We start from the raw sequence: 25,409 nt of genomic DNA, 5'->3' as shown, positions 1-25,409 counted from the left end.
GTGCGAGAGAAATGTGCGCGGTGGTATCGAGCGCCAAATTTGAAACGTAGAATGCCGTGTTCTAACCTAACGACGTTCCATGCTATCGTTCCAGCAAATTTTACCATGTAAAATGCAACTTCGAGAAAGTAATTGCTTCCGGCAGATGATTTAGATGGATGTGAAAGAAAATGAAAGTGTCTTTTTAGAGGATTGCTGTCATAAAGTTATGAATTATCAAATTCTGAAATCTGCGATCGATCGTAAAGGAATATACCTTGGAAGCTGAATTTTTCGATAAGGTTGAATGAAAGTTGAACTTATCGAATGTGATGTATTTAAAGATAGTAGTAATATGTTGAATGAAATTGTAAAGCATAACAAAATTAGTTGGTCGGCAATCGAAGTTGGTAAAGCCATGAATCGCCTACGCGTTGGCTACGCTGGCGCCACCTATTGAAAACAAAAATGGTGGCCAACAATATGCCCTATCCCTGCCCTGGTTTTATGGCACGCCAAATGTCTGCGTTCTCTAGGCTTCTTTCTACTATGTATTTCCCTTCGACCGATATACCCAATTTCGATGTGAACGAAGGGAATCATTTCCTCGCGGCCGACCCTATCTTACGTGCTAAATAAGTGGGGCTACTTCTAACCAAACCGAAGGTGATCCAAAACTATCGAATAATTCGCGAAATTATAACCGCACCAGCTCGATTCAGTCGTGTCATTCACCTTATATAATGTAATTGATTACACACGATTCCATACGGCGTTTACACGCCTCTAACATGTATTGCCCGTTACAGGAAACGCAAAAAAACAATCTAGCATTGGTGGCAATGCAGTAAGGAGCAAAATCCTATATGCTTAACTAATACAGAGCGCAAGATAGACGTTTTTATTTTGCTACACGCCATGTACGAATTACGTAAAAAATTTCCTGTTGTCCGTGTAACATGTACCATCAGAATCATTTAATGTATTTAATGAAATGTCAAATAATCGCAGAGTCACATTAGGTTCGTACATACTGCAGATAAAGTATTTGTTTCCTTGACAACGGGTCTGTCGACGCTCCTATTTTACATGTTTGCCTCCGAGCGATACATGGAATAAAGCTCGCGCTTCTGAATAGCTTTTCTCACGCACCGAAAGCTGGTCATACGATATTATACGAGGGATACGATAGAGACCGCTTCCAGCATGAGTAATGGTCTCGAATGTCTGCCGTTCATGACGTGTGTTTTTTTTTCATTGTAGGTTGTTGAATTTTATATAAACTGGTAATGACAGATAGAGCACGCACAATGAGGTTGGAAGCAGAAATGGCTGCTCCGTTGCATCTGCAAAGATTGGAGCGCAGCCTGAATGTACAGCCTTTCTTGAGGCAGATTAACGAACTGTTCCAAGATCCAGCTAGGTAGCGTTTTCATCTGCTATGAAATAGAGTTCGGAGGAGATGCGGCATCGATGTTTATCTGTTCATTAACTTTTACAGCGAGGATGATAAGTCTATATTATCAGAATCTTCCGAGGAATCAGACAATTACCTTGATAACGTTCTGGTACGAAAAGAAGGTGCGAGAAATTGTTTTGGTGTTTGGAATATAAAAAATTTCATTGGGTACAGCCATATATCATAATCGTTATATTTTATAGAAGAAAGAATCGATAAGCTGAGGCTCTATAACATGTCAAGTGTGGGGGAGGAACGTCGTTGGTTACAAGACATTCTATTGAGCGACTCGTCTGATAGCTCAGCTTCAGGATCCGATACGGATGGTCCCATTACGGAAGAGGATTTTCAAGATATGTTAAAGTTCCACATACTTAGGAAGAAATACCAAGGCCGCTTTTATCAGAAGCCAGAGGTAAGATGAGACTTTAAAGTAGTATTAGTAAATAGTGTGAGACTGATAATAAAAATGAAATTCTTATTTCCAGAATATACAATACCAGTATTACAGCGCTGGCTTATTGTCAAATTATGATAGATTCCTAGAACACCAAAAGTTAATAGTTGGAAATAAGAAGAAGAAAGAGAAGAAGCCAGAAAAGAAGGTGATGAAGATGAAAAAGGAGAAAGTCTCTCGTCGCAGGACATCCGACGATTACCCTGTATGTACATGAGAGATTTCACATTTCTGATAGTCAAAATGACGTTGTACGTAATTTTTAGGATGGGGAGTACCCGGAAGATGAATGGGACAGATCGATTCACAGAGAGGAAGAGTTAGATGAAGCTGAGCTGGAAGCGATAATGCGTCATCAGCCCCGTCAACGTGGTAGGAAAAAGCATAATAACAAAAGCCCGGAAGTGATGGCAATGCGGAGGAGAAAGATTTGGGTGATGATGTCCAAAAAGGAATTGGGGAAAGTACAAAGAGCGAAAACCAATAATCATAAGGAAATGTTAATTAGTTGTAAAAAAGTAGCACAACACTGTATGAAATATTGGAGGCAGAAGGCTATGCAAGTGAGTCTTCTTCTGGATCAGCGAGTATTTCCATCCATCTCGAGATGGCTCGATGAACTCACTAAATTCTTTAATTTTGTAGTCACAAAAGAATATGAAGGAGACTATATGGAGAGCTAAACGTCTCACTAGGGAGATGCAATCTTATTGGAAGCGGTACGACCGAGTTGAACGTGAAACGAGGAGAAGATTAGAGAAGGAGGCCGAAGAACAGAGGAAGATGGATGTAGAGCTTATCGAGGTAATCTATCTTCTTTCAATGTGCGTACATATATACTCGCAGGCAAATAACGCTAAGTACCTTGCTTCGTTATTTAGGCGAAACGACAGCAGAGGAAATTGAATTTTCTTATTACACAAACAGAATTATATGCTCATTTTATGTCCCGAAAATTGGGGAAAGCCTCCCCCGAAGAACAATTAAGAATTTTAAATCAATTAGATGAGGAGAAGAATCCAAGACTCGTTGGAATTGATGATTATGATAGGTAAAATTAGTAACAGTAGGCTACTTCCGTTTTAGTATAATTATATGCTTGTATACTCCATATCGTTTATTCAAATACAGCGACGTGATGAAGCAGAAAGCCAAAAGGAACGCTACCGAAGCATTTGATAATGAGAAAGCTCGAGCAAGGCAGTTCGATACTGCGGCTGCATCACAAGAATTACGCCTTAGCGATACTCCTGAGAATTTAGAACACCCGCAACCTGCGATATTTAAGGGGAACCTTAAAGGCTATCAATTAAAGGGAATGAATTGGTTAGCTAATTTATACGATCAGGTTGGTTCATATATTACATCGTTGTAATACAAAGCGAGAACTTTTAGATAAAGTTTCAAATATTTTTCGTGTTCCTTCAGGGAATTAGTGGAATTTTAGCGGACGAAATGGGTTTGGGAAAAACTGTACAATCCATAGCGTTTTTATGCCATGTGGCAGAAAGATATTGTAAGTTACTTGAACACCCTTTTACGGACCATATAAGATACGAACTAGAGTTATATTCATTCCTCTATCATTTATAGCTGTATGGGGACCATTTTTAATTATATCACCCGCGTCAACGTTACACAATTGGCAACAGGAAATGGCACGATTCGTACCCATGTTTAAAGTAGTCCCGTATTGGGGGAATCCGCAAGAGCGAAAGATATTGAGACAGTTTTGGGACACGAAGGATTTGCATACGAAGGAAGCTTCGTTCCACGTAGTGATAACGAGCTATCAATTAGTCATTACTGATTACAAGTACTTTAACAGAATAAAGTGGCAGTACATGATCCTAGACGAAGCACAGGCTATAAAAAGCACCAGCAGGTTAGCGCCTATTCAATTTCTTGTTTTCATTATAAACACCCGATATTGTAATATCTATCCTTTACAGTATGAGGTGGAAGTTGTTGCTTGGATTCAGTTGTCGCAATAGATTACTGCTCAGTGGCACACCAATTCAGAATAGCATGGCAGAATTGTGGGCGTTGTTACATTTCATAATGCCCACGTTATTCGATTCCCATGATGAATTTAACGAATGGTTCTCCAAAGACATCGAAAGCCACGCGGAAAACAAAACCGGGATTGACGAGAGTAAGGATTTTTATCTTGCAATTCCATTCTTAGAATGATAATGACAAATGGTTCTTTTTGTATCCAGAGCATTTATCGAGACTGCATATGATTTTGAAACCCTTCATGTTGCGTCGAATAAAGAAGGACGTAGAGAACGAATTGTCTGATAAGATTGAAGTGATGGTATACTGCCCCCTTACAACGCGTCAAAAGTTACTTTACTCAGGTAAGTGCATGTTACTCGAATCGTGAGTACGCGATTGTTGTATAGCTAATTTAATACCTATTTTTTATGCAGCATTAAAGAAGAAGATTAGAATAGAAGACTTATTACATTACACGGTGGGCGGCGGTGATACTCCAGCAAATGATAAGAATTTCACATCAAATCTTATGAATCTAGTCATGCAATTCCGGAAGGTAATAGTTAAGTTTCTATACGGCTTCTTAATAAACTACGCTCTTTACAGTTTGTAAGTGTTGATTCTAGGTTTGCAATCATCCAGAACTATTTGAGCGCCGAGATGCTAGATCCCCATTCTTCATGCATACAGAATTTTACGAAATGCCTGCATTACTGTACACAGAGGGACTCGTGCACCTCTCGTTGCCATCCAAAGATCACTTATTGTATAATGAGTTGTTCGTATTCGCTACTGAGCACATACACAGAGCACTTCACTGCGAAGGCAGCGAGAGATCTTCTGAGAATCCCTTCTCGTTCACTAGATTTATCAATTTGTCCCCAATGGAAATGAATCAAATCTTTGCCATTGGTATTGTGTTCAGGTACTCAACTATTCATGCTAAACATACTACAATTTAACATATCGTAGCGCTACCTATGGCACAACTATGTCTACCTGCAGATTATGCCTCGCAACTGTGATGAACAAAAGGATAAAAATGATGCATTACTGGGACGATTGGAATGCTGACGAGAGAACGGAGATCCCTAGAAATCAGATACTCATTTTGCCTAGAAGAGTGGACACCTCGTCGCGATCGTTGCAAGACTTGATCTTCACGAGGAAAATCGTCGAGCGAGTATCTGTATATACCCATACGACACACGTTATCCACTCGATGCCGGAAACCGTCGCTCATCGAATCCTGCGTAGCAGTAAGAAGGCTGTCAATCAATCGTTGAAGGTTGAAAATGGATCTTTTTTTGCTCGTGTTCACACGAATGTACGAATATCAAATACGCGTGTCTATATTTCACAGAGAGTACTCCCTTCTATCAAAGCCGACCAGGAAGAATCAAAGATGACTTTGGTGCCAGAACATCTTCATCTTCCAAGACCACCGATAATGCGGAATTGCCAACAGACTACCATTCCATCCTTTATCTGCGATACTTATCCTAAGGTAGTTGGAATAACGTACAATAGTACACTAAAGAGGGCGATCACATCTAACAAATAAAAACTGCTGATTTCAGGTACAAGCTAGTCCTCGAAAATTGTATGTCAGTAGTAGTTCCGCCTCCTGCGCGTGGAGGAGACACGAGGAATGCGGTGGAAAATTTGGCCAACGACTTCTGTGGCTTGGTTGCGAACGAGCCCTGTCTGTACCATCGTCACAGCAGAACTTTAGTTCCCGTATCGCACAGACATCAACAACGTTTTCCGTTGAACCGCAAGGTGGAATATCTGCGTGCACGCCCATTAATGGATGGTCGAACATCATAGTTCCTGGCAAGTATTTCCCGCATTACGTTTCTAATGGTCAGTATATCGCTGAATATGAGATATTCACGCAAGTGTCTTTGTAAAATGATTACAGACAAGCAAACTTTGGTGACAGATGCAGGGAAGCTGTCAGTATTAGACAGCCTTCTGCGACGTCTCAAAGAACAGGGCCACCGTGTTCTCATCTACTCTCAAATGACGAAGATGATCGACTTATTAGAGGTACCCTAACTCTGCTTAACACAAGCGTGACGTAATCACTCCAACATTTTACATCGTGTCTCTGTTATAGGAATACATGTACCACAGGAAGCACACTTTCATGAGACTGGACGGCTCCTCGAAAATCTCCGACAGACGTGACATGGTCGCCGACTTTCAGAAAAGGTAAGCCCTGGTACTGTTTCGTGTCCCCCGGTTCCATGAAATTCGTCACGACGCCGGGCCTGATAAATATTTGTCGTATAATCGCCCACAGCTGAGGGGATGCGGTATCTGCCAATCTAAATGAGCGTCGTCTACTCTTTTAATGAGAATAGATCATTAATAAAACGAATGAATTCTTCCCCGACACTGCTTAGAATATGTATCAGCCCCGCATCGTGTTGCATGTCTAAAGCGCGGCCTCTTAGCATGTCGTTCCTTGGCTCACTCGCGCATAACTAACACGCGAATTAATTGGCGAATCGTCCCCGTCTCGTAGACAGCTGCGGCTTCGGCTACCCGCCACGAATACATGATTCTAATAACGGGCGATCGTCATCTTTCAGCCGCGTCATTATGTTTCAACGTACTTTAGCGTAGACTAGTCACGAGAGCTCGAAAGATATTTAGAGTAGATAAATAGCTCTTATCATTCATCTTACCGTGGAATTCTATATTTCTCTTACCAGCAATGATATATTAATGAAACACCGTTTAGCGGCCGAATAAATGATAAAGTGCCTTCCATGTTATTGTCTGTAAAAGTTACGTGGCCCGACTCAAGGGAAGAGTTAACCGAATCATCGAAATCTTAGCGCGTTAGAGGCCACTCGGGGGACTGCATTTCGTACTGGAAATCCTCTAAGTTCGCCGCTCTAGCATTCCGAATTAATTTACATACAAAACACGGTGTGCCGGGCTGTTCAATCTGCAGGGACTGTTTCATGTTTCAGGGCGGACATATTCGTCTTTCTGCTGAGCACCCGGGCCGGCGGCCTGGGAATCAACCTCACTGCCGCAGACACGGTCAGTAATCTTATCCATACTTTATCTGGCCGTACCTTGTACGTATTCGCTTGGGACTTCACGACACGGTCGCGAGGCCTTCGTTTCTTTCTTTGATATTCGGGCAACATACACGAAACTGAGGATAATCGCCCTCGGAACAATTGATCGGGCACGATACGGGGGAACGGATAGGGTATAGCGTGAGAAATCGCGATCTTGCGTTTCCTGCAGATGTTGTTTAATCACGAGATATTCGATATTCGGTCCTATTGTCATCGATTTAACAAGTCTGGGACAGCTCGTCATCACATATTACTCTACTCGATACGCGGAAGATTCCTGAGGAAAGAAAGAAATTTTTAAAGTATTCTTCTGCGACTACTTTCTATTTAGGCAACAATCGAGCACGATATTCACTGCAAAATAGCTTCCATTCGCGAGACCCTCTTTGATCCAAAGAAACCTTATTAGTGGGGGGATGGTGGTACTGCAGGTAGAGCCCGAGACCACAAATTAATGGCGCAATCGATAAGATTTTTTGGCCAGGGTCATTTCCCCTGCATTGCCGAAACTGCATTCTGTTGTGCACGGAGGTGCACGAACGTGGGTTGCAGGTATGCATCGCTGGATGCATTTGCATATGCCCTCGTTCGAATATCGAGTTGAGAGAGAACTGTCCCTATTTAGAGAGTCACGCAATAGATATGTGAATTTCGAGCGCTAGCTTCCTCCGAGACCAACAGTCGCGGATCCCTTTCGAATATGGATTCAAATTCCAACGCAAATGAAGCCCGAGGTCATTCAATTTCGATTCTGTTTCGTAGGTGATATTTTATGACAGCGATTGGAATCCGACTGTGGATCAGCAAGCCATGGATCGCGCCCATAGGCTGGGGCAGACGAAGCAAGTTACGGTCTATCGATTGATTTGCAAGGGAACCATCGAGGAAAGAATACTTCAGCGTGCCCGAGAGAAGAGCGAGGTTCGTCCTCCACAGATAGATATTATACTTATAAACTTGTCCATCGAGTCGTCACTGTAATAACAATCCTTACAGATACAACGTATGGTGATCAGCGGCGGAAACTTCAAACCGGACACTTTGAAGCCCAAGGAAGTGGTCTCCCTTCTGTTGGACGACGAGGAAATCGAAGCAAAATGTGAGTGATCTCCTGCGAGTTACCGTAAATCGAAAATTTCCAATGAATTCAACAGGGCGAGCTAAATAGCCACGCGTAGAAGACGAACAAGCCGTTTCAGTGTACTTCAAATTATTGCCACTAATGTAACATAATTCAAAGAATAATTAAACCAATCTAGAGCCCAGTATTCCCAGCACCCACGCTAAAAAAAAGTGTGTCTCTCGGCCTCAGTGTCTGGAAGGTAGCTCCTGGATCTCGAAAGAAAGTATGAAATGCAAATTAGAGGAGAGCGCCGAGTCTCGCATTTTTGCTCGCTGAAGCGCGATTTCGGTTGCACTCTCGTGCCGAAACGCATTCAGCTTGAAGAGAGAAAGAGCGCGAGGGGGCGAGGAATGAAAAGGGAGGAAGGGAGCGTGGATGCAATTACATTATGCTCGTTAGGTTATGTTAATGCCCTAATAACGAATAATAAGAAGAAGAGAAGTAACGAACGTCCCCCGTATACGAACCCGTGTCCGTATATTTCAGACAGCCAACGGAGCGAGGAGAGAAAGCAGCACGCGGAGGATGCTCGGCTCGAGTCGAACCTATACCACAAGGAGAGGGACCGGAAGAGGAAGTTAGCCGCGCTTCCGGTCAAGGTGAGCCCGGCGCCCTTAGAGCCGCTATCAGTCCCGTCTCCTTCCCTCAGCCTCTCCGTTATTGCTCTCTCTTTTCCACTCCAACCACCAATCATCACCCCATTTCTGCCCTATCTTTCGACTTCATCATCCTACTTCGCTGTTTTATTAACTGCGAGGTAGCTTCTGCACTACTAAGCTTCACGGTGTAAAGGCGTCGATTTTACTTCTCTCTTCAGGGTGACGCCAAGAAGCCTTGCCTATCCGATGCGAACGGAGAGAAGACCGGCGACATCGTCCAAGTCAATTCCAACGATAGCAGTCAGGCTAGCAGTAACGCTCAGTCGCATCAATTGAACAATCATCAGCAGATGATCGAAACTCTGGATGACTACAGCGTGTCCACCAGCCCACCCAAGTCGGAGGTTTGTGCTCCGATGATTCGATCTTCTACTGGGCAGTTTTCTTTGCTAATAATCACTCACCGGTATCTGTTCGCCGTGTTCAGGACGAGACGAGCAACGATGGCCTAGTCGTAGACGTCGACGGCCCTGTGGGAGGACCGGCGAGTGACCCTCGACCGCTACGGGTTGGTCAGTTTGGGGAGGTCGGCAAGGCGAACCGTATCGATCACCACATCCCCTTCAGCGGTGGGACTAGTACTCGAATAAGACCCACGATCCGCGGCACCAGTAAGAGAGGCAGGCCCCGTGGCTCTCGTAGAGGAGGGCCCGTCGGAGGCAAAGGCAGAGGCCTTCTTCTGCTTCATCCACCTTCGTCGAAGGGCGTCGGCGGAAGCGATCCTCAGTCCCCAGCTTCCATGTCTCCGACCAGTAGCACCACTACCAGCGAGCAGACGCTGCAGCACGGTGAGTAGATGGCTTGCTAGTCGAGCCTCTTACTTGTGAAGCATGGTGATCGATAGTGGGTAGTCGCGAAAACAGTGTCAGTTGACCAGGGTTCGTGAATCTACCGCTTGCAAGTAGATTGATCTATGCTAATTCGCATAGGTAGATGTAACACTTGATAAATCGATCATGCAGACATTGTAGATCCGACACAGAGAAGCAGATCTACTTTAATAAATCATTCCAGGGTCTTCCGCCAAGGCCGTGCGTTTAACCTACACCGTGGAATCGAGTAATGTCCATTGATGAATATTTCAATGTCCCCTTATGCACGTAACGCGACAACTCTGGGACGTTGAGCATGAATATTCAACACGCTCGGTTCGAAAATTTCCCGCTGCCCGCGATTAACATAAATAATTAGCGGGGTCATTTTTTATCGAGTACCTTTATGTATATGCGCAGTAGGAAAGATTTAGTGCACGCGTGTCGTGATAACCGTTTCACCTGATACGATCTCTTGCTTGCCACGGGAGTCTCAAATGGGAGACTAATTCCATTTTAAAACGGAATTAACCAGTAACGCGTTGCTTTCTATAGCATCCATTTTTCAAGTCCCACTTTCCTCATCTGCATCGAGAGCCGCCCATGTTTTCACTCGCGGACAGCGACCGGCACGGCGAGAGAGCATTTCGTTTACCCCCTACGAACAACCACCCCCTCGATCCTTCCATCTGCGCTCGTCCCGAAAATTCTCACTCGAAAGCCCCCATTCGCGACGCCGAGCCGTCGAGGAACGAGCAGAGCGTCCGAGAGGATTAGTCGGAGGCCCGCGAGGGGTCCAAATTCGAAATGCCCCCGAACGATGAAAATGACTTTTCGTGACGCACCCTCGAATCGATACTTCGCGCTTAATCCCGGCTGACTCTTTCATGTACACTTTACCCTCCTGTCGCGACCGTTTGGCCGGGTTCTCATGGGACTTCTCAAAAGGAAACGGTCCCTTCGGCCGACGTGTGGGATCCAGCGAAATTCCCTCGCGGCTACATGTGCGCGCAAGTGCTCTCGGGGAACAGTTGGCGATCTTCCTGAGGGTACGCGATCCACCCTTCGAGATATCCACCCCCTCGGAGTCTCACCGTGACTCACTTGGTCGGCTCGCGGTTTTCGTACCCGGGCCATTCCACGCGAAGTCGGACACTTCTCGGAGTAACATTTCGGATTTTGGCGCAACTTGGATATGTCGTAGTCTTTAGGGGTATATAAACATATCTCGAAGGATTTTTCGAAATGTCAAAAATTGTGGATGTTACAGCTCTTTGAAATATAGTGTTTACTATTTTTCCAAAAATTATAACTGTTCAACTAATAAACTGATAAAAATGACCTTTTGGGTGCTTACGGTGCAGATATAAGAGTACCTAATAAAAATTATTTCACTTAATAAAAACGAATATTTCACCATTTATTTAGTAATTGTTCTAAACAAATGCAATTTTATAGTTGAAGGCACCTTTTTAAAAATTTGGAAAAAATAGCAGAGTTTTAACATAACATAATATAAAAAACAGTAAGAGTTTTCCTCCTTCAGTTTTTTTCAAATTCTATTTTCGAGAATCCTGTATAAGAATATCAGGTGTAGCCTCTTGGCCGCTGCGAGTACCGCACGGGCCGAACGACCAGTCGAGCCGGTGTGATTTCACGCAGCGTTACATTCAATTAATTTTCATTTGGCCAATTTTAAGACGTCCACGTTTATCAAAACATGTCCATAAAGAGGGAAAACAGGGCTTTATCCTCCTATTTTTTCAAATTTTTAAAAAGGTGCCTTCAACTATAAAATTGCATTTGTTTAGAACAATTACTAAATAAATGGTCAAATATTCGTTATAATTTTTGGAAAAATAGTAAACACTATATTTCAAAGAGCTGTAACATCCACAATTTTTGACATTTCGAAAAATCCTTCGAGATATATATATATATACCCTTAAAAACTACAACATATCCAAGTTGTACCAAAATCCGAAATGTTACTCCGAGAAGCGTCCGACTTCGCGTGGAATGACCCACCCTCAAGTCCCACTGGCTCTCTCGTCTTCTGGGACCGGGCTTGTCTTTGGGGCACCACTAACTAACCACATTCTCGCTTGGAATCTGTACCCTCGACTCAGCTAGCATCCAAAGAAATCTGTCTCATTCTTTCTGCTGGTTCTCCTTAAATAATTCGCTTGGATCATTGCACGCCACCTGGAGGAACGTCCTGGCCCCCAATCTGAGGTACGGAGGTGTCGTTGCATAACGCGTTGTACGAGGCTGATTATACTCGCCTCGTAACGACGAGGGGAGGAGATCGGCCGGCCAGGATGGCAGAGGAGGGAAGAGGAGCGCGGAGCGGCGGCGATGGCCGACGAAAGCGAGCGAGCAGCACGAAAACGAGTAGGTGGCCTCACGCAACGACACGTGGACCCGAGCAGTTTACGCGGGCAACGTGTGCAGCTCGCGCGATACCCACGATCTTCGTGCTACATATACGGAAAGGAAAGGGGTCGTTTTCTCTCTCTCTCGCTTGTCGTCGACTGGAAGGCGAGCGGACAATAGCAGGTGCGGAGCGAAGGCGACAGCTGCGATCGATGATGCTCTTCTTAGGTTTTTGGAACTCGCTCGCCCCTACCACTGCCCTCTCCGCCTTCCTCGTTGCTTCGCCTGCGTTTCCTTCTCTCTTCTCCCGTCGATATCCCCCCGCACTTTTCGCGGGGTTAGGTATCGGCCTGCATATTCATCGACTCTCCGCTCTGCTCCGAATTGGATCCTCCTGATCACGGAGTCCTCGCGTTCCTTCGCGCCGGGACATACGGCGGATGATGGGTTCGCGAGAGACCGCGGCACGATCCCTCTTATGCTAGCCTGATACAGTGCCATTCACGCTTCTAAGACCGAGCGGATCCTTAGAAGATCGCTGTCCCAGCGGTCGCCACCTACCGCAGGCTTCGAAATGGCGAGGTTCCTCTGCCATTTTGCACACCATTTGCATAATCCTTGGAGGAATAGCCGAGCCTGCCTGTGGCTAAAAAAGGAGAACAAGGTTCCGCCGAGGGGGGGTTGGATTTGGTCTTTTCGTGCCGTGTCTCCTGGTACCGCATCGTGTCACCGTGCTCCTTGCCTTCCGCCATGTCCCCGTGTCGTGTAACGGAAAGTAATTCCAACCAGTTCGAGTGGATTGGGCAACTTCTAGCGACGAGTTTCTAGTTCCTCCGCGACCCTAATATCCCGGGTCAACGGCGGTCCTTCGTGAAATCCGGACAATAGCTAGTGGAGACGATTTTTCTCCTGATGTCCCTCAGACTCGAGATGAACTCGGCGCATAGTTAGCTGGAATTAAAACTCGCTTCGATTTACGCAGGCATCTGGATTCTCGAGGCTCGCCTCGCTCCGGTTGTTGCGAGCACAAATCAAGCGATTCGTTACTTTCGTTGCCTCGTCGGGGACCGAAACTATTTCATTGTCCCCCGCTTTAGAATGCAATAATTTCCTGGCAGGGGCGAGGGAGCGCCTCCTCTCGCGGCCCGTGAAAGACGCCGACCGAAGGGATGGCGAACGGGACGAAAGGGGAGCGGTGGCGAACGGGGGAAGAGTTCGGCTGTTGCACGGCTGAGATACGGCAGGATAATGCGGGAAGATAGGACGGGGCAAGGATATTGCCAGCCGGACGGTCGGCATTCCGCGGATCCTCGCGTTCCATTCGGCCTTCCTCCAGCTACCTCGAAACTTCTGCAGACCCTCTTTGTGCATCCAACGCGCGGCGCAGGAGTGCGGAGCGAGAGCGGAGGCTCTATCTTCGGACAGGGATCTCACCCACGCGTGCTTTTCGCGGGAATCGCGGTCCCCCTCGACGCGAAAATATTTTAACCCAGGCCCCTTTCCGACCCCTTCGCTCCCTCTCGTCCTGGATATCGATTCAATTAGGGATCGATTCTTCTTTCGCGCTGGCCCCCTCTGTTCCATCGCCGAACAGGTTGGCTCTGTTAGCCTGTGAGCGATATTTTCCGTATTGATCGTTGGGAATGTACGTTAGACGTCGATGATGTCACGATGTCCACTCTGATAACTTCGGTTTCCTGCTAGTGGGACATTCCATGGGAACTTGGACTGATTTCGGAGGGAGTTTTCGTATATTGATGAAACTTGAATATGTTGTAGTTTTTAGTGGTATTTAAACGTACCTCAAAGGATTTTTCGAAATTTTGAAAAATGTAGATTTTACAGCTGTTTGAAGTTAAGTGCCACCTTTTTTTCAATACGTTATAGCTATGGAAGTAGTAAACGAATGGAGATGAGATTTACGGTGCTTATAGAGAAGACATTGAAGTTTTGAGAAAAAAATAGTTCAGTTTAAAAAAAAAAAAATTTAACCATTTTTGTACAATTATTTTAAACAAATGCAGGTTTTTAACATCGGGCGCGATTTTAAAAATCTGAAAAAAGGAGAATGTAGTTATATCCTTCCCCTTGATGGACAAATTTTAAAAAATAGGGACATTTTAAAATTGGCCCTGTAAAAAATGCCGAAAGTTGACGCTGCGTCGCCCAGCACCGCGATACACGCAGCGACCAAGTGGCTATACCTGATATTCTTATACAGGATTCTCGAAAATGGTAAGTATTTGAAAAAAAACTGAAGGAGGAAAACTCTTACTGTTTTTTTATATCCAACATAATACGGTATCTGAATTTTTGGTGTTCGCAATATTTTCCTTGAAGCGAGGGTGACTTTTAGTTTTTTAAATGGAATGCTATATATTTGATTACCCAATATGAAAGCGACTGTCAAGACAAATTCAACCATATGGTACACTGTAACCTTCAAGGCCACACAAGGCTAGGAATGAAGTAAATATATTGAACTATCTATCTAGTAGATTGAGTTTCTTTCTTTCTGGTTCAAATTTTTTTGTTTGAACTGAAATAATTTTTTCTTAAAACTACAATGTCTTCTCTATAAGCACCGTAAAGCTCATCTCCATCGGTTTACTACTTCCATAGCTATAATGTATTGAAAAAAAGTTAGCACTTAACATTAAACAGCTGTAAAATCGACATTTTTCAAAATTTCGAAAAATCCTCTGAGGTACGTTGAAATATCACTAAAGACTACAACATATTCAAATTTCAGCAATCTACGAAAAACTTACTCCGAAATCTGTCCGAGTTCGCACGGAATGTCCCTAGTAGCTCAGCTAATTCGACAGGAGCACTCCCCGAGTCTCTCTTCTTACCCGCGGAAGCTCCTTCACACCTCGACGATCCGTGTTCGTAAATCTCCTCGTCGGGATCGCGCTATAGAAGTTTCGAAAGCGCATAACGACGTGCTTGCCGCGGAACGAGAGAATTCGTCCCTCGAGCTTTTCCCACCCTTCCCTCCCTTTGTTCCCGCGGAGTGGCCACTCGAAGCTCCTGCTAGCGAGGTGGCTGAAGAGAGTGCCTCCTGAAAGGATCGCGAACGTGCCAAGGAATGTCGACGGCTCGGAACGGAGCTCGCGAAACGGTGAAAAAGGGAAAAAGAGCGGGGCGAAAAGGAAGGAAGGAAGGGGCGGGAGGGGGGGGGGGCTGCGTAGGGAAAAGGAGACGGGGAACGTCCTCTCGTACATCCTTGCTCGGCTACTGACCTCCGACCCTGTCACTCACCCTCCTCCTCCGAGTAGAATTTCTCTCCCTCGCTATCTCATTAAATTCTTCTCCACCTCTCGCTCGCCTCTCGCCCTCGTGGCCCAGGCTCCTGCGCTTACGATCAGTCGAATAGATGCCGTGGCACGATCCTCGGGAGTTTGTCTTCGTCCCTCGCCGCGGTGTACCGGTGAATAACCGATTAACTGGTCAGACCACTCCACGCTAAATGGAGGGCCTTCGTACCCTGCATCTGCCATTATAATCGTGAAAAGTTGCTTGGGGCCCCGTGGCCGTCCTCTTTCCCGCGAAATTCGTTGCTCTGGGCCATGTCTGCCTCGTAATCTACCAACCCGTCGCCTCCTTAATGCGGCGCACAAACTGTTTCCTGTATTGTTACCGACGTGCCTCGGACACCGCGAGTGACTCGCAACACCTGTTCCTAATGCGACGACGTAGCAACGAATTTCTAGTATGCGACGACAGGCCTCCTCGACGTAATCATCGACGGGAGCGATACCGAACAGGCTTCGCCGCACAATTACTCCGAACTGAATAATCATTCTTTCTTGTCGCAGGAGGGCAAGCGACTTCCGGCCCAGCGGAAGGCGACGGGCCGAGCTCGGTGGGGCCCCTGGGCCCGGTCGGTACCCTGGGTCCTTTGTCGGGCAGAGGAGGTCCGCCGACGGTGAGGAGAGGTCCTGGACGACCACGGCTCAGGCCATCTGGCCCCGGCCACCAGGGGTATCGCACTCCTGGACACCATCACGGCAGGAAGGTCCAGCGACCGCTTCCCGTCCCTCTGAGGTCCCAGCAGACCATCGCGACTGTGAATCAGCAGAAGTCCCCGGTGCAACGTCCCTCTGGATCGTCCGGCTCCTCGGTCTCGTCGGCTTCCTTGAACGCAGCCTCGTCGTTTCCTTCGTCCACCGGGGAGTCCCGACCGTTCGGCTTCTACACGCAGCAACAGCAGCAGCAACCACGGGGATCGTCCTAGCTTCCGGAGGGAGAGTTCCTTCGGGTGATCCTCGAGGGTGATTCTTGAACCTCCGTTGCGAGACAGAGACTGAGACTCTTGTTGACTGACTTTCGGGAAGTCTTTGATCGAACTGTGAACGAAACTCTGGGGCCTCCTGCTGCGTTACATCCTGAACGCTACTGGAAGACTTTTTAAAGGACGGGTAGTTTCGAAGGATAATGAATTTCTCGCTCACCCTTTCTCCCCTGTGTATGATTTTTCGAGAGACCTGATTCCTTTCGCGTTCAAGGATCGCCGCGGTGGGAAGCTCCAGGGTGAATGAACCCTTTTGATAGGATATCGAAGATCCTCGCCAGGAAACCTTCCGTTTTATCGCTCGGACGGTACTCTGTGATCGATTACTTGAATCGTCTTGTGTTCAGTGGTACGAGTGCCGGGGGCCAGGAGAACTTCGACGATCCCTTCTCTCCAACTTCTTGGCCGCGATCCCCCCCGTAGCGATAGTCGCTGTTTCTCGCGAAGATTCCACGCTCAACTAGTGCAATGCAAAAGCCACTCGGCCCCGGAAGGGGACTTAGCTCGTTCACCGATGTCTTCGCTCGCGTTAGGAGTAATTTAGGTACGAATAGTCGGCGCGGCGGGCAAACGTGGATCACTTTAAGCGAGGAGGATTTCTTTTCTTTCCTGGGTAACAAAAGTCCAGAGCAGAACCGAAGGAAGCATTACGGGCGATTCTAGCGTGTAAAGTAATAACGTGTAAAAAGTGAAGGACTCTGTCGGTATTTAAAGCGATCAGCACGGGTCTGTGGACAATCGCGTCGAGCGTATTATTCTTCTGGGAAATTTAGTCTTCAGATCTTTTCAGCGCGGACACCCTCGTCTAGGCAATTTGTACAAAACGGATGTGAAATCATGCCGCCTCGTTGCTCGGTACTTAACGGAAGCTCGAGCTCCTTCGATTCAAGGGCGAAATTCGAAACGAGAGATCCGACGAAGGTAACGTGGACGAAGAGAATGAGAGAAGATGAGGAACGAGCAGCTTCTGACCCGAACAAAAGTTAGGATGCGTCCGGACGATGAGGAAACTCTGGAGGAGACTCGGGAATGGAAGGATCCACGAGGACCAGAGTTCTTGCCAAGGATACTTAGCAACGTCGGTGGTTCGAATGAAAAAGAATACGAAGAAGCGAACACGAACAAAACGTCCCGCGGCACCGTGGATTAGCCCCACCCTCCCCCTAGTTTTATTTCGTAATTCTTCTTAGGAATCGTTAATCGACAGGACGAAACGTCGCAGGATGTGGCGCGGAATTCTCACGATCGTCGAGCAATCGACGGAGGCGAAGGTGTCGGAGACACCTTCCTTCGGAACACTGGCGGGCGATTACTCGACGAAACGAAGACGAAATCGAACGATACCTTTCGTCCTCCGTTCCGTTCTCTTTCTCACACTTTCTCTCCCCTTTCCTCTCTTTCTGTCTGCCTCTCTTTCTATTCCTACTTCTCTCTCGACGTAATTACGATTCGTCTACGCTGTAGCATTGTTCCGTCACTAGGCTCGGTTAGACGATATTTTTTATGCGTGTTATGAAGCGTCATTAAGCCGATTCGATTTGTAAGAGAATGGTATTTATATTAGCAATAAACGATTCAAATGGCCACTAAATGTAATGAATTTTCTTTTCAGTTTTCTCGCGCCGGAGACTGTGCTTTGTTCCTCTGTTAATTGGTATTGCTACAGATCATCGACGACGGTATTAGCTGGCGCGACGCCGATTTCACCGCACACCTCGGGTTTAACTGAACGGATGCTGGGCAACTGGCTTAACAGGTGGATAACGCTTTTTCGTGAATGACGAACTTTATTCTCTACCTTGCACATTCCTGGCCTGGCCACATTGGCATTGCGAGCGCCAAGTTGCCAGTTTTTGCCACGGCCCATCGAAGTGGACGAGGTAAATGAAGTAAACGTACGAACGGTGAATAACGGATGAAGCAGCGTTAGCTGTGTCATTCGCTTCTTGCCAAGGTTTCGCTCCGCGCCGTTCGCATTCTTATTACCGATATTATAATCCTGAGAGACAGATGGTCACTTGCGACTGACTTCCAATTTTTAGACCTCCAGCAGTAATATTTAACTTTCGAACTGTACTCGAGGAATTTCTGAACCAACATCCCCTACAGTTCCGGAAATGTGGCACAAAATAACTCGATAGTAACCGATGAATAAGCTGTTCGTTATGCGACAGCAAGTCGATTCTATGTTGGAACGAATGCTCATTCACGATACTCGAGTGGTTGCAGCCTAGACCCCCCGAGCCTCCAGTAGAAGATGTCAAGAGAAAGTCAGACAGGTCGGTAGTTCCGCGGTCATTCGTCGATCATCGATATCGGAAAGAATGACAACGCGAGAGTGCTCGCGATAAATCAGTGCCGCTAATACACCCAAGCAGAATGTACAAATTGCAATGTCGTTCCTGTTCGCCGCTTTCTACACCCGTTTACCTGCGCCCGAGAAAATGGCACGCGATGCACGGAAACCCATAATTCATTTCGAACAGTTATTACTGAATTATCAGTTGCGTCTACCTACGTCGCCCCCCTTGATATCGTGCTCTTAACTCGTACGTCGACAACAAAGCGAAGCGGGCCACAGAAGTGACACGGATTCCGGAACTTCGTGGTTTCTCGGAGCGACCCAAATCTAATTCAATTGTTATATTTACCTCGCAATGGGAAACCACCAATGCCCGTCACATTTTGGTCTTTCTACTATAAGATTATCAACCCCTCTTGCGTTACTTGCATCAAATTGCTCGTCGCAACCCTCCGTGCCCCACCTATCATCAACCATTCAGCGCAGTCCCATCAATTTATCTAATTCCCGTGCGACTCCATCGCCGAGGAATCCCTTCACCCGTTTCATTAGGGACACGGTCGATCCCGCGCCGCGCAGAGCCGCCGATTCGCGCGTAACCGCGCGAAAGGACCGAAGGAATTCGTTGGTATCGAGATTCCAGCACGGTCGAGGATGCCGCGACAGAGGAGAGGAGGAGGCGCGGCTGGAAACCCGAGGGCGATGATCATCGACGCGAGCAAGCAGCTGCCGGCGGTAGTCGCGTCATCATCTGCGTGATTGGTCTCGATGCCGATCATTCCCTGGTCGTTCGGAGACAGAAGGCTCCTCGCGCGAACGCGCGCCGCCCACGTAACTTGGGCTCGGTGGGCACAAGCCGAAGCACTGTTGGGGCAAGTGCTGGAAAAAGAAGAACAAGGAAGATTAAATCCCTTTTCCCTGATCACTTTAAGGGGGTATACCCGTTTGAACCCTCGGAAAATGTATACATTTTGTGGATTTTTTTACAAGTCAACGGTTTGATGCAGATTTCCCGTTTTTTAACTATGTTTACATAGTATTATGAACTACTTATAAAAAAAGTTTCAGTTAAAAAACTATTGTTTTTCGGAAGTTACGGATACATGTCCGAAAGTCTCTCGATTTTGGACGGCTAAACGGTGGCCCTAAAAACTCGCGGTACGTTCAACCAATTTACTTCAAATTTTGCATGCAGAATCATAATAAGATTCCACATCGTCCAACGAAGGCGATTTTGAAAATTTTGAAAAATAAAGAAATGGTGAGAGATCAAAGGTAAAGTTAAATCTTTCTAAGAGAAAAATCCACCTTTTTCCTTTATAAATAATAAACGGGGAATCGAAATAAAAAAAGCCTTCGTTGGACGATGCGGAATCTTATTATGATTCTGCATGCAAAATTGCAAGTGAATTGGTTGAACGTAGCGCGAGTTTTTAGGGCCACCGTTTAGCCGTCTAAAATCGAGAGACTTTCGGACATGTATCCGTAACTTCCGAAAAACAATAGTTTTTTAACTGAAACTTTTTTTATAAGTAGTTCATAATACTATGTAAACATAGTTAAAAAACGGGAAATCTGCATCAAACCGTTGACTTGTAAAAAAATCCACAAAATGTATACATTTTCCGAGGGTTCAAACGGGTATACCCCCTTAATGCAACGGTTAGAAGTGTTCGTCGTGGGCCCCAGGTCGCTAAACTAGTGGCGGAAGATCCTTTTTACCTGCGCGTGCCATAAGTTCATAAATATATTAATTAAAACTATTCTTTTTCTTCTTTCTCTTTCTCGTTTTTCTTTCGTACGCTTTCTCTTGTAAAGTGTACTGTGCAATAATGAATTATTATTATTATTATTGTATCACTTGTCAAGTCATTCACGTCGCATCTAGACTACTTCGTTTACCGTTTCACTGTTCCTTTGCTATCGGATGCAACTCTTATTTCACGTTCGGTTACGGGAGAAGTTTTCACGCCCCCCCCCGCCTCAGCTCTTTATCCAGCCGGCTGGCGTGGGTCGCGATGAAACAAAAGCCTCCCCCCGCTAGTGCTGAATTATCGTCACAGCTGGTGGAGCAAACGGTTGCCCCCTCGTGTTTCACGCGATTCCGATGTTTGGATATAGTTCGGCCGCGTTGTCTAGGTTGGACTGTCGTGTTTTGGTTGCTCGATTATCTGGTTCGTTTTCGTGGAAGGTTCGCCGGTCGTTTTATGGGGGCTCTCTTAGCAGACAGGCCGCTGTCGGTTTGTTCGGCGGGAATAAAATGAGCGAGAACACTCAGCAGATGGAGAGGCGAATTCCTCCTCGGAGTGATATGTAAATTTACGAGCCTCGAAGAATTTTCAATGTTATACCAGCATGTTTTGTTGCAAACGGCTGTTACTGCATGGATTGCTGATAGAAGGATCTTGAAAGAAAGGGCGTGCAATTAAACGCCCGCATACCTTATGCGGACTGTAAACTCCCGAAGGTCGTTCGGGGGGCTCGGAACTGAAGGAAGACAACGTGGAAGCCAGCATGTCCTGCGTACTTGCATACGACTGTACGAGGAACACGGGGAATTAGTTGCTATCAGTCATTCAACACCACCTGCACCTCGCAGGATCAATTAACGCCGCGAGACACAATGAGGTCCGCTCTCGAGGACCAGAGCGATCTCAATTACCCCGCAGACAGAAGGAGCAGCACTCCTCGAAGCGACAAACACCCCCCCACTCTTACCCCAACGATTTCGCTTTCAAAGCCTCGGTTAACCCCCATAAACAAAGACGCGGCCCTGCGATTGCTCCTAAGATCAACGTCTCGCTTCGCAGGGCCACAGGGATCGGAATTACCCCGAGACAGAAGGAAGCACGCCACCGAGACCAAAGACGAGACCAGCGCAGGATTCAGCCACCAGCGGTGGTTAATTTTCCAATCGAGTGGCCAGAGGAAAGCCGAGGAAAAGAAGAGAGGACCGAGCTAACCGGACCTGATCGATTTTATGTCCCCTGGATCAACCGATTGTCCGACGGAAGGGGGGAGGGTGGGGAGGAGAAAGAGATGGAAACACGAGGGAAGAAGAGATGCAGAGACCTTGCGATGCACCTGCTCTCAGGTGTACGTCCGCACCTTCCATCCGCGCGTGCAATGCATCTCCTCTCTCCCTCTGCCTCTCCGCCTCTCCTGGCTTTCTTCTCTCGCGCGGAGAGCGAATCTTGCCTCGTACACGCGTCGAGCAAATGTGCGACCTGGCTCGTTGTTAATCCATCGGCCGGAGACTCCACGTTCGGCGCTGATAACGCCGGCCCGGGGCCGCAGCATCTCCCGGCCAGCTCGATCGCTGATTAACGCGACTTCCTGGCTTCTCTTCCTCGGTCGAGACATCCGGGAGAAATTTCCAGGGCGATTAAAGTACCGTGGGATCGATAGATTTATCACGATATTTTCAGTGGGACACTCCTCCTTGTTACTTCGGAGGAGTTCGTGGGCATAGCTGCTTCTCGACCCTCGTGAGATTTATGCAAAGTTTTGATAGAGATCTGCGTGTGTCGCAGGAGCCTTAGGCAGAGATGGGCAAATTTTTATTTAAATGAAATTTCGAGTAAAAGTTAAAGAAATTATTCCTCGTTCGTTCGTTAGCCCGAGATAAATTTATTCGACACGTGGCGAACAATTTTCCTCAACTTTTCTCGTCATTCGACCTTTTTGTTTAAACACAAATTTTGCGCATCTCTGCCTTTAGGAATCTCGATTGAAAGTGAAGAGAGTAAAGAGAAAGGGTAGTCGAGGGTGCTGGTCGAGGCTATAGCCAAGGAAGAATAATTTTGGCTGCTCGAGGACAGAGCTCCTTCGGTGGATATCAAGCTAGAAGCGACCACCGACTCTTGATACTCCTTCGAGAGATTCCTTATCATTTTCTGCGATCTACTAGCGCACGCAATAATATCGCCCAGCCAAATTTCATCGCCAGCCGGATCGTTGTCTGCGTTAATTGGCTGAATTTCAGTCGGACACAGACGAGATACTGTTGCGAACGATTCACCTGTTGATTCTAGGGGATCGCTTCCTGTCCATCCAAGGGAAGCTTTTTTTGGTTCACACAGAACGCTCGGCTAGATATCGTAGATCCCTTATCCGGCTGTCCCGCTGGCCCTAATGGCATTAAAGTCGCATCGTGCGTCTTTCACTCCGCGCGCTGGCTCTACACCGGAACATCCCTGCTCGCCGAGAGGATCGATAAGGCTGGAGGTCCCTGCCCGCTTCAGTCGAGGCAGCCATGAATCACTTTTAATTTCAATTATTCGCCAATCCTTGTTTATCGACGCATCGCGCCGGGGTATAAAAATCGTGAAGAGTAACGAGAGTTACAATGACTATATGGGCGCGATGTATCACCGCGTGTCATCGATCGAGATTTCGATCAAGACGGCAGAGCCTCGTCAGCGCGCAGTAAAAACGTTCGGAGGCGAGTCCGTGACGCGCCGTGTGTGTTTAAAGCCGCTCGAAGAGAGCTTAATCACCGGCGGATCGAGGGCTTGGAGATAGCGACGTCGGGGACGCGGACATCGACGATCAATTTCGATTAGGAGTCTATCATTTCCGAAGAGGCGAGCGGCTTCGGGTCGGAAATCGTCGAGGTACTTAGCGGCGGTTCGAGGGAAACAGGAGGAAGAAAAGGGAGCATTATTCGCGCAGCGGACACCTGTCACTCGAGGTTGCAACGTGTCTCCGAGAGATCGTGCATCGATTACACCAGAGGCAGTTAATTAACCAATCAAAAGTGACGGTGGAATTTGAAAGAATACCGACACGCGCTGTATGACTAATTGCGCCTTCCCTTTTCGACGAACCGTCGATTATCTCGTGGACAATTGATATTTCCCTCGGACCCTCTTTCGTTTACGCTCGCTCGTGGATGTTTTCATGATTCTTTGTGTTAAGCGAGTAAGGCAGAGCAGTTGATTCCTGATCGAAAGCAAGAGTCCGGCGGCTAGGATCCGTAGGATCACTTCGGCGGACGATGGCACCGAGTTCGTGAGAACAGTGGTGCCGTACGCGAAAAGAGGAAGCGTCTCGATGTCTCGCGTTGGCCAGCACGTGTTTTAATATCTGGCTGCGTTATTAATTGCCGCGTTACGTTCATACATATTAATGAACCAGTTTTCTATCCGTCACGGTGTTAATTTACAAGATCGTTACATTGTCCCGAGTGCTTTCTAGCAGTCGGCCGTTTGGCACAGATCTTTCTCACGTGGCTGGGAACCTCGCGAAGCTCGTCGTTCTGGTTTAAGGGGAGAAGACCGTATAAACGGCTTATTTCCGTATCAATTTTCAGGGATTTTTTGCAAAGATACCAATACGCTAATCCTTTTGTAACTTTAAGGGCACTGTAGTTAATATTATAACAAGTGAAAAAATAATTTATAACAGTAAAATTATAATAAATACAAAAGAAATAAGAGAGTATGTTAAATAGTTTTTTTTTCGAGATGCAAAACGGCGCCGGTTGTAGCGTCTCTGGTAGTTATGCGAAACAGACCAATAATTTTTTTTTTAATTTATGTTCCAACTGTAAGAATATGAACCACAAATGGTGTAAAATTTGCATATTTTAAAAACGGCGGAACTTCAAGCATTTTCGCCAAAATTTCGCGTTTTGTTTGTTTAAAAACAGTAGTTAAAATTAATAATTTGGTTAAACATTGTGGTTCATATTCCGAGGAATATTATAAACTAAAAGTGTGCAAAATTTACAGTTGATTGGTCAAATAGTTTTTGAGTTATCCCCGGCGCCAATTTTGAAAACGTGGTTTCGTGAAAAACGCGTTCAAAATGCGTTTTAGGAATGCTCAGCGCCCGGAGGCTTGCTGACTCACCAGGCTAAATTATCAATACGGAGTTGAATGTATATATTATTCAAATAATTTTGTTTTCACTGTTTATAATATTAACAAACATTACCCAAAAGTACTAGTCACAATTTGCGTTCATCTCCTTGCAATCAATTCGCAAAAAATACTTGATTTTCGAGCGATCTGACTGCCTAGTCCCCTTAAGTAACTTAGTGGTTGGAAGCTCTGGGATCACCGTTGGATCACCTTAGATCGCCCCTAGATCACCCTTAGCTCCCGCCGCCGAAATAACCAGCGAATTGGCGACAGACGAAAATTGTGTTCGGGCCCGCAGGCGTTTCGAATTAGAATTCAGGAGGCATTTATCGGGGAGGAGGCGATTATAATTAAGGAACGGCGGGCAAGAACGGCGAGATGTCCATGTCGGCGGGTTGATCGCATCAGGAGGCAGTCGGCCGTGCGCGTTGTTTCGCCGTCGACGGCAATTACGTGGCCTCCGCCTCACGGAATCGAAGCTTTTATTTCGGCGTGCGAACGGGACCGGCCCACGAAGCCACGAAATCAGCCAAGTGAAACGGTACACCCAACCGCCCTTTCTTCCAACCATGGAGGAGCCAGGCCCTGGCCTAGCGATTCGAGGAAGGAAGTCGTACCGCGCTCGCGTTTAGAAGCCTTCCGCGACGTTTGCATATATGCATCCCGCAGGGTGGTTCCTGCGAAATCACCGACACCGCGCTGCCTTCCCATTTAATCTTCCACGACGATGCAATACGGAGCGCAACGCGAGCGGAATCGAAAGGCCCAAGGGGATCGCTCGGTCGAGGGAACGTCCGAAATGGAAACGGGAGCAACGGAGGCGAAGGAAAGGGAAACTCGGTATCGAAGGAAGACGTGGATCACCGTGGCCCCAATTATAATTAATCTCCCGGTAATTACAGCCCTCCGCTATCGCGTGCGATTATTGATACGACAGATGCGAGATTTGAACGCGGCCAATTAGCATCGAAGA

At 46.6% G+C, this 25,409-nt stretch overlaps 1 protein-coding gene across 3 annotated transcripts; it reads left to right on the top strand.

Annotated features, from left to right (window-relative positions):
- Positions 1–383: 383 nt before the first annotated feature.
- Positions 384–17,858, top strand: Ino80 (chromatin-remodeling ATPase INO80). Of its 3 annotated transcripts, none has more exons than XM_076815091.1 (27): positions 384–645; positions 789–1,001; positions 1,243–1,402; positions 1,481–1,560; positions 1,642–1,853; positions 1,927–2,100; positions 2,162–2,458; positions 2,541–2,699; positions 2,777–2,946; positions 3,027–3,243; positions 3,324–3,411; positions 3,489–3,780; positions 3,848–4,050; positions 4,118–4,258; positions 4,331–4,452; positions 4,523–4,821; positions 4,902–5,403; positions 5,477–5,732; positions 5,821–5,948; positions 6,019–6,113; positions 6,884–6,956; positions 7,763–7,921; positions 7,997–8,099; positions 8,610–8,722; positions 8,941–9,126; positions 9,210–9,570; positions 15,792–17,858. In XM_076815091.1, exons 3-27 carry the CDS (start codon positions 1,269–1,271, stop codon positions 16,208–16,210), a joined length of 4,983 nt encoding a protein of 1,660 aa, XP_076671206.1. In that variant the 5' UTR covers positions 384–645; positions 789–1,001; positions 1,243–1,268; the 3' UTR covers positions 16,211–17,858. The 3 variants fall into 3 exon arrangements, with proteins under 3 accessions (XP_076671206.1, XP_076671205.1, XP_076671207.1); XM_076815092.1 differs by lacking the exon at positions 789–1,001 and having other exon boundaries at positions 389–645; positions 4,902–5,184; positions 5,260–5,403; XM_076815090.1 differs by lacking the exon at positions 789–1,001.
- The last annotated feature ends 7,551 nt before the right edge of the window (positions 17,859–25,409 follow it).

Source organism: Andrena cerasifolii, chromosome 6 (genome assembly GCF_050908995.1).
Source record: "Andrena cerasifolii isolate SP2316 chromosome 6, iyAndCera1_principal, whole genome shotgun sequence".
Lineage (NCBI taxonomy): Eukaryota > Metazoa > Arthropoda > Insecta > Hymenoptera > Andrenidae > Andrena > Andrena cerasifolii.
This window is presented reverse-complemented; position numbering and strand designations above follow the sequence as displayed.